The 15,838-nt window shown below is 39.6% G+C and overlaps 1 protein-coding gene across 1 annotated transcript in view; it reads right to left on the bottom strand.

The window, feature by feature from the left end:
* LOC108553004 (thyrotroph embryonic factor) overlaps window positions 1–15,364 on the bottom strand; it is a 72,305-nt gene extending 56,941 nt beyond the window's left edge. The window contains 1 exon segment of the mRNA XM_017907745.1: window positions 13,593–15,364. Coding sequence (XP_017763234.1) covers window positions 13,593–13,878 — 286 coding nt within the window. The 5' untranslated portion in view covers window positions 13,879–15,364.
* Window positions 15,365–15,838: the final 474 nt, after the last annotated feature.

The following is a 15,838-nucleotide window of genomic DNA, read 5'->3' as shown; positions in this document are numbered from 1 at the left end:
TACGCGTTTGTTATGCAGCAAAACCCGATAATCCGACGTAATGGACGTAAGAGGAAACACGGATGATCGGAAGGCATGGATCACCAACGGTTCGAATTCTCGTTGCTTCCTTGCCTTTTATGGCTCTAATCGAGAGGATGCATTCTTTCGATCTATTTTTTCCTTTCTTTTTATTTTATTTTTTTTCTTTTTTTCCTTCCGAGAAATTTTAATCGGACGAAATTATTTATTGCAAAGTGGACTCCATCAGTGCAGTGGTTCGAATGATTTTTGAGTTGTCTCGAATTCAAAAAATATTGTATAAAAGAGGACTGTCTTGAATTTGAGATATTGGGATCAGAAAGGATCCGAAAATTTGCATATCTTTGTTAAATATTAGAACTTTTCGTACATTTCGAATTGTTAACTTAATTTTATTTTTTTTTTAATAATGGAATGATTAAATCGATTTTAGAGTTGCAGAATCGCGTCTCTGATAGTTCTTTTATTTTTACTAGAAATTTCGGTTAAATGGAGTTCTCGGTAGTAGATTTAACCGATTACGGTATTATCGAGATCGATGCCTAACAACGCGTCGATTTATCGCGATCTAGCCCCGTTCGAGGATTAAAATTTCATTTAAATCTCGTCCGTGATAATTTTAATCACGTGGATTATAGATAGTATGTACAGTGCGTGTAATAAAAATTTCATCAATAGGCTAATCAAAGTTCGATCCAACATCGATTCGATACACTTTGGTCGTGGAACGAGTTTGTTTCTGCTCTTCCTGACAATTATCTGCTTATTTTATCGGGAAGAAAATATTCCAATAAACTTTCTTCGCTATGAAAAATTTTCAGAACAGACGATAGCCCGGTCATCGCGATCGTCAGCGAAATTAGATAATTTTTCATCGAGTGCTGGAGGAGATATCAGTATCGAACTGCAAATTACATGGAATGACTTTCGAATATTACTCGTCCCACACTTTACAATAATTAACGTACGTTTAATAATTTATCTCTCGAGTGAAATTTATTTTTCCACGTCAATTTAATCGTTCTCTAACGTTGCTAAGGTCCTCACTCGTTTCACGTTCGGTATCGAAACTGTGTATAAAGCTAGAATTAAATTAAATAAATACAAAAATAGTTCGAAAATTGCGCAACGAGGTATACAAGGATTATCCAAGCTTTCCGTTACAGAAACATAGTAATTCGAAGACTTTCTGCCACAAAGTCGACGAAATTTTCAAAACGGTAAATAAATAGTGCAAATTAACAATAAAACGTAGAATTATTTTACCTGGACATTCCACGCGTCGTTGGGCAATTTTAAGTTCGAGATATTAACCCTTTGCGATCGAAAAGTGCCCTTCAGTAACCATTTGATAAAATTTCGAAGCTCGATATTAATTAATATATCAAATTTAAAATAATGTAACAGTGTGCAAGGTATTGAAATCAAATAATTCTACGTGTTAATTAGTATACGATTTCTTATTTACTACTCGAAAAATATTATCAGCTTTATAGCAGAAAATTTTTCATCTTGTACCCTTCTTTAGCCAAAAAATCGTCGAGCGCAAAGGGTTAATTAATAATGATCTTTAGAATCTGATTAAATGGTGACTGAGAGTCGCTTCTCGAGTGCAAAGGGTTAAAATACGCGAGATTGTTAGATTTATTGTCAAAGAAAAAGACAAAATTCGATGCTACTGATCATATTTCATTTCCCACAGAGAAAGTTGTTCCAAGTTATAGGTTGCACGATCAACAGATTAAAGAACTGGATACATAAAATTGAATCTTATTCGAAAGAAAGGTGTAATTATTCGGTATTTAGCGATTTCAAATTCGAGCATATCGATGACTGCATTTTATCCAAGGAGAGAATGTCTCCTTGGAAAGTGGGATTTTCAGAGCAACAAATTATCTGGAGTATTTACAAGGAGAGTGCAAGTCCTTCGAATGATTTAGTTGAAACTTTGCAAGTTTGTAGATTTAGTCAAGCAGTTCAAAAAGATGTACCATTATAACGGCAACTATTCGATAGTTTTTGAGATATTAACGATTAAAGCTTGATTATTCTAGATTTACAAAGCTTTACTATTCTAGAAACTAGAGATTTCTTCCTGATAGAATTTGGGATGGCAGTGGAGTTAAAAAGAAGGGAACACTAATTATAAAAAGGCAACGCTTTAATAATTGATAACTCTATCGGTGAGTGCTGCACAACGATTCCATAGAGACTGAGTCGTTTGAACAAAGGAATTTGGCTGGTGACCGACCGACACGTACACAATCATACATTAGTATGTAATCAAAAAACATTTTAACATCGAGGTCATATGCAAGATATCTCGACTTGTGTCTTTAGCATTCCAACATTTCCGAATAGTTATCGGTAGTTATCAAGTGGTATTGTGGCCTAACAGCAACATCCGAAAATTGCCATCAATATGGGAATTTGCGGATATCACCATTAAACCACAACAGCACTTGATAAATATTCGAAATAAATCTGTAATTAGTAAATCAATAATAAAACTCTGATTATAAAAATCTCGAAAAATATCGAGTAGTTATCCTTATAATGATACATTTTCTTAAACTGGATGACTAAATCTACAAACCTGCAAAGTTTCAACTAAATCTACGACTCGAAGGACTTGCACTCCCTTTGTTAGTTGCAGTTCAACGTAAACAAACGGTAAGTAATTAATTGGAATTTGCTAATCTCGAATTCAATCGTATCGATTCTTCTACTTAACCCGGAGAAATATATTATTGTTCAGCTACGTATAGTTACGTATTATATAGTTGACGTATTATAGTTGACATATGGAATCATCTAACAGGTAGACGGAGTAGTCAATGATTAATTAGAGGAAGAAGAAATTGCAATATTCGAATAACATTAGCATGGATGTAAATAAGCACGAAGAACATCCTGGTAAATTTTGTGGATTTGGTTTTATTACTGTGAATACGAGTGTGTGAGGTCGAGTGATGGCACGAATGTAGATATGTATGATTTTGGAAATGCGAGTGGAAAATCTAGAATGCATGAGCCAATATGTTGCGAGGAGAGTCGGTTTGTTAGGAAAAGCGTGAAAGTGAACAGTGACGAGATAATAATATTATTAGGAGAAATTTCACCACATACACCTAATCGTTGTAATCTTTGTGTGACGTGTGTATATCATAATTTGTAATAAATATATAATTGTTAAACAGCAAACTCACATAAATCAGTGGACACGTGAACTCGGGTTATTTTGAAGCATATGGTTGCCGAAATGTATAGACATGTCATTGACTGGCCTACGAGTAACGAATTTCTTGGAAACTAAGCAGATTTCTAGACATCGAAATTACCAGGATTTAATAGTTCGGGATATATATTTATCTTTTATATACTATATCATTGCTATATCATTCTGGTACAATCAAACTGTCTCTTTAGATCGGTTGTTCCTAGCTCTCATGCCGGGATGAAAATAAGTTTTGATTTATGATCGCGAGCTGGGTAGAGAGGAGAAATTGTATATCATTCTACCATTACTAAACAGACCTCTCACATCGGTTACCTTCGGCATTCAGGCTGTGATGAAAATAAGTCTTGATCCGTGGTCACGAGTCGAGTAGAGGATACAAATCTGCAGCTATCGAAAAATCTCGCACTATTTACTCTGTAAGCTTTCGGACCAGAGCAGAAACGGATCTAGATCCTCGATAAGAGATCAAAAATTAGAAAACAAACAAACTAAACAAATTAAATAATTAAAAAATATTCGTGATTACTGCGATTCTACCATACTGCTATCGAAGAATCTTCTCGCACAACCTACCCTTAACTTCCAGGTTAAAATAAAAATAAATCTAGATCCTTGATCTGAAATTCAAAGTTGTATGCTTTTCTACTATCATTAAATAATTAAAAAATCTTCGTGACTCTGGATCACAAAGATTCTACCATACTGATATAAAACAATCTTCTCACACCACCTACCCTTAACTTCCAGGTCAAAATAAAAATAAATCTAGATCCTAGATTCGAAATTCAAAATCATATGCTTTTCGACTATTTTTCAATAATTAAAAAGTCTTCGTGATCCAAAATTACTACGATTCTACCATACTGCTATCAAAGAATCTTCTCAGATCACCTACCCTTAATTTCTGGGTGAAAATAAAAATAAATCTAGATCCTCCATTCGAAATTCAAAGTCGTATGCTTTTCTACTATTATTAAATAATAAAAAATCTTCGTGATCCAGAATTTCTACGATTCCACCATACTGCTATCAAACAATCTTCTCACAGCATCAACCCTCAACTTCTGTACCAAGATTGAAATAAATCTGGATCCTCGATCTAAAATTCAAACTCGTACGCTTTTCTCCTATTATTAAATAATTAAAAAATCTTCGTGGTCCAGGATCGCAACGATTCTATCATACTGTTACCAAAAAATCTTTTCATACCACCTACCCTTAACTTTCGGACCAAAATAAAAATAAATCTAGATCCTCGGTTCTAGATTCAAAGTCGTGGGCTATTCTACTGTTGAATGATAAAAAAATATCCGCGATCCACGATCGTGAGTGGGGTAGAGGGTGGAAATTGCGCGTGATCCCGAGGCGAAGGCAGAAACGTGAAACTCGGACACGTCGCTGCGGAATAGACGCGTGCACGCGCGTCGGGTGCAGTCGGAGTAAAGGCTGGCAAGTAACACGTGCACCAAAACGCAAGCACGTAACGCGAGTGGACGCGACGGAGAGATACAGGCGACTTCTTACGGCTTCGTTTAGGCCGGGATTAGAGCGCGGCCTTCGGGAAGGTCAGGTGACGGCCAATGTGCCACGGTCTTCGGGAAAAAGCTAACTCGCTGTGACACACTCGCACTGAGGGACACATTTGCTCTAGAAAACAGGGCCTTCGACCATCTATCGCGCTTTATCGACAATTCTCTTCTATTCGACGGATTACCGAGCCTTCAACTCGAATTTGAGGCGAATTTACAGAATTTTTTAGAATTTTACGCAATTTTATGACAGAGATCAATCGAAATATCTGGGAAAGAGAAAAATATATTTAATAAATATAGATCACCCTTGATTCACAACCTATAAGGGATTTTATAGAATTCAATGTCCTACAGCCGAAATTCAAAGTGTCTGAGTGAAGTAAAGAAATATCCAATAAATTTATCAATTTCTCCAGAAACTATTCGAGTCGAGGTATTATACTAATGCACTTAGTGCAAAGTACATATAATTGGTTTCTCGAGCAATTTGGTAATTTTGCGGAATAGGAGATAACTGCAAACAATATTCGCGTAATGCTATATACATAGTTTACCTATATATATAGCAAAATACTACAAAGTATACAGAAACGAATATATTTTACTAGAAAATATAAAAATAAAACCAAATTTACCACAACACTACAAACACCATAAAATTTCTATTTTGTGGCAAGAATACACGATCCACGATCCCATAAAAATTCGCATCATCGTCATCAACGACGTTCTCCCCTTAAACCATCTTGAACATCGTCTATCTAACATACTATGTAGAAAATATTAAAATTTCATTAGAATTTGTAACATTTTCATATCTTTTTTCCTTTTTTTTGTACGAAAATAAACGTAAACGGTATCTTCCATAAATCGAGGTCGCAGGTCGGCCTACACTGCGTCAGAGAAACTGTCGGTGTGCCTGATATTAATTTCTATCGACGTACATGCACGATTGTATTCCATCCTCGCACCTGGAGCCTCGTGCCACGAAACGTGTCCCGACTGACCGTTTCGTTTGCCGATAGAACTTTATAATCGTCTTAATTGCTCGATAATTATACCGCCGGTACATTTGCATTGCATTGTAAGTCCTATATATAGCTTTCTCGCTGGGTTAAGTATATACGCCTCGTTTCTTCCGCCTGCGATATCCGGTTCGGCTATTCGAATCTTTTACCAATTCGAATCGCGTTACTGCAGAAACGGCCAAGAGAAATATGAAATTCCGATTTGCCACCGGACAAGCAACGATTCCGAATTCTAATACGGGTAATGGAAAGACAGGAGTGCAGCAGTCGGTCCCATTTTCGTGAGAAACGAACATCGATTATAATTTTAATTTCACAGAGCAAGGGATTCATTTTAGATCAAAAATTCTGATTTATTTCAGAAAAAGAATGATTTTAAACACTAGGGTGGATGATAGAAGGATTTTATTTCGTTGTCGAATGAAAATTTGATTTTCACTAAGACGATGCTATGTATGGAATTTCGATTAACCCTTTGCACTCGAGGGGCACCTTTCAGTCGCCATTTGATAAAATTTCGAAGCTCGATATTAATTAATATATCAAATTTGAAATAATGTAACAACGTGCGAGGTATCGAAATTAAATAATTCTACCTGTTAATTATTATACGATTTCTTATTTACTGCTTAAAAAATATCATCAGCTTTATCGCAGAAAATTTGTCAATTCGTACCCCTCTTTAACTAAAAAATCATCGAGCGCAAAGGGTTAATACTCCGAGAAATTACAGTGAAATAGGAGTACGTGATTTCGTAAAAATCGTCCAACTAGAATTTTAATAATGCATAATTGGATATGTTGGAAAATAATTCCAAATTTTAGAACAAAACATGGAGAAAATAGGAGAGGGGGAATATAATTTTATGTTTTGTTGTTAGACGAAGATTAGTTTGGATTTCGATATCGTAGAAAAGTCGTGGTGAAATTGGAATTTTGGAATTTCGGAATCCGGGAGACGGAGAAATAGAGGCGCAGTAAGTACGTAACTGCAGTTTGTTGCAGAATGGAGATCGTTCAATGTCAGCGCGTCATCTGATAAGAAATTCCAAGCAAAGAAGTCATAATGAATGCTTCCTTAAAAACTCATCGCCACGAAACTTAGTATGCTGCGCTTCTTGAGTGTTACGTTACATGCAATATGATGCAATCGAATCTGTTATAGTCACAGCAGACTGGAAGACGAAGTTTACTTAATGTCAATTGGTAACGGAGTAAGATTACCTATAAACGTTAATGGTCCACATGGCGGATGCATCTCGCGCAGATGAAATTTCCATCTCTTTTTTTCAAAATAAATAACATACTATAATCATTAGTATATAATAAATCTCTGTATCATTTTTAATTTTTCTAAAATTTAATCATTTTTGAAACGATAGACTGAATGGAGTCATAAAACGCTACTCTATTTTCACTTTCGATAAATATCTTTTCGAGAAACAGTGAAGCGAGGAACTTATCGTTAGTCGACTGTGAAACCAAGTTAAAAATTTTCAATGGTATCTCTATGAAACTCGGACACTCGATATGTACCTCTAACGAAGTTACAGCTTGGCCGACTATGAGACTAAAGCCAATACGATATTTTTAGAAACTGAAAGAACAGGTAATCCCGTAATCCTAATTTCCAAATACCTTTAATAAAATTACGACTAAATTGATTGTAAATCTGAACTAGATTCAATATTTTTGGAAATTATTAGGTGTAGGTAACTTGTATCCAAATTTTCAGCAACACCTGTATAATTCTCAGTTCTCAAATTTTCTAGCAAAATTACAACCTCGTCTACTATAAATTCGAATTAGGTATGGTACTTTTGAAACTATAAAACACAAGTAAGCAGTACTCCCAAATTTTTATTTATTTTTCTATAACCTTAGTTCTCCAAATTCTACATCAAAATTATAATTTGGGCTACTATAAATTAGAATAAATTATGGTACCTTTGGAACTATATATAAAACCGTAAATAACCACGAGCAATTCCTATCTCAAATTTCCATTTACTCTACTATGATCCTTGGTCTCCTAAACTACTCCTAAATTTTTACTTATTTTTCTATAACCCTAGCTCTCCAAATTTTCAATCAAAATTACAATCTTGTCTACTATAAATTAGAATGAATTATGGTGCCTTTGGAGCTACATATAAAATTATAAGTAACCAGGAGTAATTTGTTCCTCAAATTTCCATTTATTCTTTTATGATCCTTTGCCTTCTAAACTACTCCTAAATTTTTACTTATTTTTCTATAACCCTAGCTCTCCAAATTTCCAATCAAAATTACAATTTGGTCTACTATAAATTAGAATAGATTATGGTACCTTTGGAACTACATATAAAATTATAAGTAACAAGGAGTAGTTTGTTCCTCAAATATTTATTTATTCTTCTATGATCCTTGGCCTCCTAAACTACTCCTAAATTTTTACTTCTTTTTCTATAACCCTAGCTCTCCAAATTTTCAATCAAAATTACAATTTGGTCTACTATAAATTAGAATAGATTACGGTACCTTTGGAACTACATATAAAACCGTAAATAACCACAGCAATTCCTACTTCAAATTTCCGTTTATTCTTCTATGATCCTTGGCCTTCTAAACTACTCCTAAATTTTTAATTATTTTTCTATAACCCTAGCTCTCCAAATTTTCAATCAAAATTACAATTTGGTCTACTATAAATTAGAATAGATTATGGTACGTTTGGAACCACAAATAAAACCGTAAATAACCACAGCAATTCCTACTTCAAATTTCCATTTATTCTTCTATGATCCTTGGCCTTCTAAACTACTCCTAAATTTTTACTTATTTTTCTATAACCCTAGCTCTCCAAATTTTCAATCAAAATTACTACATGATCTACTATAAATTAAAATGAATTATGGTATCTATGGAGCTACATACAAAACCGTAAGTAACCACGAACGATTTGTATCTCAAATTTTCATTTACTCTTCTATGATCCTTGGCCTTTTAAATTGCTCCTTTTCCACTTATTTGTCTATAACATTCCAGATTGCTTACCAAAATTACAACCTAGTCCACTACAAATCCAAACTTGATACGACGCTTTACAAAACTACATATAAAACACAAGTAATTCGTATTCCAAATTTCCAATTACTTTTTCATCATCCCCAATCTTCCAAATTTCCTACCAAAATTACAATCTAGGTCATGACAAATCCAAACTCGGTTAGACTCTTGAGAAGCAACGAAACCCGAGTACCTGTGACCCCCGTGGTCCTCGGGCCGATATCCCGAAAGTTGACTGGCGATCAAACGGAACGCGAAAAAATTGTTACGTAAGTCTAATGCTGGCGATTAAAAAGTGGGTATTTCGGGGAATGACACGATCCCCGGATTCGTCATTGTCGAGTGACAACGTCAAAGTGCAGGACGGGCTGGTCCGCCCATCCCTAGCATTGTGCCCCTCAAAGCGCTTCGGGATCCATTGTGTCCGGCGACAATTCGACGCGCACACACCCGACAGAGGCAGTGTGGTTGCAATGAGCTCACGAGGTCGTTTAGTGTTTAGAAGAGCGTGTTGCACACACGCCATGGGCGCAACTACTCTCTAAACGAGTGGTTAAACGACGTCGAATGACGATCGATCAACGCGTTCGCAGACCAAAGTTTTCTTTCCGTCTCTCGAGATTCCAATCGAGATTGCCTTCTTTTTTTCTCTCTTTTCAATTTTTTTGTTTTTTTTTTCTTCGTCTGTCAGTCAGTGGGTCGTGATTAATTTATCCGCGCAAAATTGGTCCTGACATTTGAGCAGAGCGTAATCAATTATAATTCTTTTTTCTTTTTTTGTAGGCACAGGGTCAGGAATATTTCATGAAACATGTAAATATTATGTTAGAAAGAAAATATCGTATACTGAAGCCTAGTGATTGGAACGTTACTTCATCTACGAACAAAATGGCGGAAGAACAATTACCAGGTGGAGAAAAACATTGCAATTTATTCCAGAGTATTTCAATCGAGATAAAATTAAGGATCCGTTAAAAAATAATTACCAGGATCTCCCATAGATTTCCAAGATACCACTCAGTCAAGTCAAACAAAAATATCATGGAAATATCGATCCAAAATTTTTCGTACGTATAATACCTACAGTGGAGTATAAATCATTGCGAAATACGGGTGAAACGAAAAAAATTTGTAAAATTGCATAGAAAGTTAATTTAATGGCCATTCGTCCATGTTAGAGCGAGGACTTTATCCGTGTTTCTCATGGCAATTAAAATCGCAAGGATTACAGCAGGAACTCGGCGTTTTTCCTGGACTCGCAGATGATTCCGCGCTTAAGGTTAGGATTTCGCGAGAATCCGGGAAGCAAGTCGGAAAATCCAACCGCGTGAAAGGCGATGGTCGCTGTGAAATGGCAATCGTGCAATTGGCAACAACAGGCTGGAAGAACTTTTAGACCTCTGTTATTTTTAACGCGTTAACTGCTTCAAGAAGCTAACGCGCGCATCTCGCTTGGCCGCGTTTAATAGGCCTCGAAATATGTCGTAGTATCGTGTGCTGGCAAGTTCAATAGGATGTTCCCTCGACTACTCCGACGAAAAAAGACTACGGAAAAGAACGCGAATTTTTCTCTAATTTTCCACATTCTATCGTCCTTTATTTCGATAAGGATGTATTACCTGATTTAAAACAATTTTCTTATCATCTTTTAAATATATAGGGAAATTACTCGTCTCTGTCTAGTAATATAATTATTAATTCCTCGTAATATAATTAATAAAGTTAACAGTTTGGATGCATGAGAAATGTTTAAAGACTCGAATTGCAATGTTTCAATTGCAAGCAGAAATACAAGGAATTTTTTTTATTTTTGAAAAATATATTTGGGCGATTTCTATGATTTTTTATTTATGAAATGCACCATAGATTTCTCGATTTCCTAATTTTTATAAATTAGAAATAATACCAGGAATGTTCTCCAATTTTTAGGATATCCAAAAAGCTTTAGAATTTTCTAAATTTTAAAATACATCACAGATTCGAGAATTCCACAATTTTCCTAAATTTTCGGCGCTACGAAATATCCATAAATTCGTAAGGTATTTGAGAATTTCTCGAGTCTCCAATATCACTGTTCCCCAATTCCCTAGCTTCCAAAACCAACGTATAATTCCCTAATTTTAGATTGCAGAACGTACGAATAATTCGCTAATTTCCGCACGCAAAGCCCACGAATCTTGCGGCTTATCTCTAATTTTTCAGGGACCTTAAGACCCTTAAAACCCGCCGGTTTGCGAGAATACGAAAGGATCTCGAATTGCCAGCGCGTCTCCGCTTCTCCGGACGAGAGAACGCCGAGAGGGAAAAGACGAACGCAGAAACAGAGAGGCCAAGTGGAAAACGTGGGAGGATGCAAATGTTAATAGCCTTGAGTCGATTCCGTCGCAAGTAGGATAGGTGCATAGGTGAATTCACACGTTCGCATACGGACACGTATGATTCATTCACGCTCCATGTTCGAACCCGTTAACTCGGATCGTGGTTAATAAGTATCTCTCGCGACAGAGTATACTCGCTAGTGCACCTGTAAAAATAACATCCCTGATCCAAAACCGTAACCAAACTTCCATTTCGTAATATTATCGCGAGAATTCGATAAATCGGACGAATTGATCACAAAAATGGCACCATTTCGTCGCGTTTTTCGCGGAAAGAAATCGAACGAAAATATTTTTAAAACGCTTTCGTGATCACAGGTACACGGTGATGCAAATGATTCTAATACTTGGTTTAAGGAACATGAAGAAATTAATAGCAATTAGAATAAAATTGGGACGAATTTGACAAAAAATTCGAGCAAGATTCGAACTCGTTTTCTAAGGACAGAAATTAAAATCTGGGAAGCGCATGGATTTTTCCGTGCAATATAAATCAGTGTCCATTTATTTATAGATCCTGAACGTCCGTGACAGTTTGGGTCTGGCCCGAGTATTGTGATCCGAGAATTCCTAAGGGAGATATTATTGGTAGAAACTCTTGCGATATAAATAAAATAGCATAGAATGGAATAAAAATATAAAGAGAAATTGTAAACAAAAATTCCTCTGCTTGTACGCACCCCATGGTCATATATAAAATAATCACCCGAAGTGATTATTACGCGGGAAATTTAAAAGGATCGAAGCGATGTGTTTGATAGATAGCACAAGATCGGTTGAAGGGAAAATATGGGGATTATTTAGCCAGGTTAACTCGCGATAAGAAGAAGTAGAGGAAAAAGAGCGAAGGAGAAAGTCTTTAGCGGAGTATGATCCAAACTGATAGATCACGCCGCGATAATTGTGGATAAAATGTAGGTAACCTGATGTAAGCAACAGGTGGGCGTTTCTATTCCGCGATTACTCTCTCCTTTTATCACTGGCTCGCTCTGTCTTTCTCCAGCTTTCCAATCGCTCTTTCAACCTTCCGGGAAAAACGAGAAAAAAAATAAAAATAAAAAAGAAGAAAAAAAGAAAAAGAAAGGAAGAAACAATTCGTCCATGTCTGATTTACACGGAATTAATCTAAAAAACTTTATCCTCCTCTAACATGTCTCTTTTCTCAAATATTTATCGATATATGCAAATATCATGGAAACGAGTTAAATGACTTTAACACCACGATATTTTTTTACTTCTTTATTATTATTTTTTCTTTTTTTTTTTTCTTTTGGATCAGGAGAAGATTATAAAAATTCGTTGCTTATCGCCGAGCATAAAGCTAGAAAGAATCGGATTAACGAAGGATTAGTGGAAGCCCGAAAATCGAGTTTTCACGGCTGCGAAAATCCTTGTCTTTATCGCTCGAGAATCGTAAACGCTTCTCTATAATTTATAATTATTTCTTCTGTTTTGTTCTTCTCTTTTTCTTATCTCAGGTATCCGAGGATCGCACGAAGAAGATGACAACGTGTTTTTAATATTCATATCTCATTAAGTTACGTGTTTAATGGCGTCGCGAATACGAAGACGCGATGCGATAATTCCGCGATTCGACAGGCTCGGCTCAGGCTCTTCCTGCAACAAAGCTGACCAAGAAACGCGACGAAGACCAGTTCTGTCTTTGTCACGTGTCAGAACCTACGTGACTCCATCGCCATTTTACGCTGATTTTGTTTCTTTCCCTTCCTATTTGTTCCTTTCCCTCGAGTATTTAAAACACCGGCGTTCGCAGCGTGCACGCGGCGCCAATAAGCTTTTCAGCCGGACTCGTCGGCTGAAACCGACCAGCCTACGCCTAATCGACTAGCTGTTACCAACGCGAATAAACTTATTTCCATCGCAAACTCTCTGTCAGACAACAGGTTGCGGAGCAGCAACTCGCGTTTCAGAGTTTCCGGCGCAGTCGCAAATTGAACACTGTCGTTAACACGCGGTACGATTGTCGATGAAATCGAGAGTCTCGAGAGTCGTAGAAGCCACACAAGATTCATGGACATTCGCCTTTTTGAACAACGATCACTGATTCGTCGATCTGAGAGACGGATAAGAATAAAGAGTCGAATCTACATAGACTCTGGGATTCTGGGATTCCGTGTCTCTGAGATCCTAAAGATTACGGTTTCATACGGCGTCTTTCAGTCCCGAAGATGTAAACCAGCCTTAACCTAAAGAACCAACGCGATACGATTTCTATAATCCGAGAAAATCTACGATCCGATACACAAGAACAGCGAGTCGGAGAAAAAGACAAGCCACAAAATGCCAAACATCAGCCCCGAATGTGGAAACACGCAACTCCTACCATTCACGTAGACATGGTGCTGTCTCCAGAGGTGCTGGTACTGGCTCCAACGCGAGCTGGTGCTGTCCTCGTGGATAGACGGAAGCGGCGCGTGCACCTGATGGCCGTGCGAGGTGGGCGGTAACGGTGGTGGCGGTGGTTGCTGGGGTTGCTGTTGGTGCGCAGGCGCTACCACGATGTGAGGATGGGGCGGTTGCACCGGTTGCTGCTGATGCTGCTGGTGATGCGCCTGGTGCAGCGGTACCGGCGGTGGCACCAATTGCTGGTACTCCATAGCGCAGCTCATCCGGTTCCCTTCACCCGAGCATTTAAATTCTCCCCTTGCCGTCTGTCTCACCCGCTAGTCCCGAGGAAGACGTGGTCACTCGCGATCGAACGGGATCTCGGGCAACGTTGAAACGCGATGTTCCCGTACTCGAACTCGAAGCCAAAGGTCTCCTATTGGAACCAACGAACGAGAGCTGGTCCGATCGAAACGATTATTCGACCAGCGACACTGTCGTCCGACGTGGATAGCCTCAAGGAGAAACAACGGGAGACACTACCGAGGCTTCGCGGTCGCCACTGTCCGTTTGTCTCTACATCTGCGCGTAATTTTATCCTCTCGCTGTCATCCGCGCGGTCTTTTTGCGCTGCCACTGGACGGACACTTGTCACCAGACCGAGGATCGTCGGCAGAGAGGGAGAGAATCGGAGAGAGGACGAACCGAGGGAAAACGGAAGCCAAGGTCGAAGGACCAGTCCTTCTTCGTCGTGACCCAACACTGGACGGTCCCTCTAGACCGATTTCTCTCGCCGGAGAACGGCCGAGTCCGAGACTGTCAGATGCCTAGGAACGGACCCCGACACCCGCCACGTGATCGGTCCTCGATTCGACCACCCTCTTCCTTCTTCCTCTCTCTCTCTCTCTCTCTCTCTCCCTTCCTCTCGCAACGATGTCCTCGACCGTGCAGCACCAGGTCACACCGAATGTTCCGGGAACCGACGGGGATGGTGGAACCCGGTCCTCGAATGATCGCGAAGCGCGAGTCTCGGCGAGCGAACACGATCGACCGACCCGACGAGCGAACTCCGAGTCTCTGATCCTGGCGCCGGAAGGACCGGGGAGAGCAGATTCAGGCGGCCGGGAAGGAGAGTAGGCAGCAACAGCAGCAGCAGCACGGTGTACTACTATCGTCGTCGTGTGTCGACTGTCAAAATCAGCGATCGTCAGCGTCTATCCGTGGCCGGTGTTCGCCCATTGGGCCGTCACCGTAGCCGGAAGCGTAGCTCCGATTGGCTCCCTGGCCGCGTTCCTAACGGTGGGGGAGAGACGATCACGCGCCTCGACGTCGTCCTGAAAGCGGAGTTCCGACCAGGAGAGACAGCACGAGGAAGGGCAGAGTTGGAGCCAGCAAGGGAACCAGACAGACAGAAAGAGAGAGAGAGAGCGAGAGGGATAAACGGACGAAAGGGAAGAGGAACGGAGATAGAGAGAGAGATGTAGGAGTTCCGAAGAGGGAGGGTAACTATCTAACCGGGAAAGAGAGAGAGGATGTACATGTGTGTGCACATACGTATGTATATACGTACGTACACCTACACGTACGCGCGTAGATATCAGAGGGGTGGTAGAGGGGGTAGCTCGGGAGCGAAAGAGAGACGAAGAGACGGATAGGCGGATAGACGGACAGGTAGACAGGAACGAATAAAAAAAAAGAGAGAAAAAGAGAAAGAGAGGGAGAGAGAGAGGGAGAAACCGTGCGTGCGTGACTCGAAGCTGCGGCGTCCGGAAAGACACTGCCACTCGCGAGCGTTCCTCCGTTCCACACCGCTCTGTTTCTCTCTCTTCCCTCTCTCTAGACCTCGAGCGTCCCTCCCGCGGCGTCGCGACGTTTCTCTCGCGCGCGCACACGCGCGCGTACGTGTGTGCACCCGCGTGTTCCCTCCTCCATCGTTGGTACCCGTCGTCTCCTTTGCGTTCGCCAAACATCCGCTTTTACCCGCCCCCACCTCCCACCACGCACCCTCTGCTCGCTCTCCCTCCTCGCGAGAGTGTTACGCGCGCACCGTAAGATTCTCCGACACTTCCTCCTCCGTGGATTGCCCGAGGTCTCCGTCCTTGTCCCGCGGGGACCGATGCCAGATCCCCGGTTCGAGTTCCTCACGGACAGACGACGACACCCCCTGGCGGTAGCCGACGTTCTTTCTACGCTTTTAACGGACCACACCGAGACCTCGCGGTTTTTCCTTTTACCGTTTTCCAC

The sequence above is a fragment of the Eufriesea mexicana genome, unplaced genomic scaffold (genome assembly GCF_001483705.2).
Source record: "Eufriesea mexicana isolate 0111107269 unplaced genomic scaffold, ASM148370v2 scaffold8839, whole genome shotgun sequence".
NCBI lineage: Eukaryota > Metazoa > Arthropoda > Insecta > Hymenoptera > Apidae > Eufriesea > Eufriesea mexicana.
The sequence above is the reverse complement of the archived record's forward strand: the minus strand, read 5'-3'. Positions and strand labels throughout refer to the sequence as shown.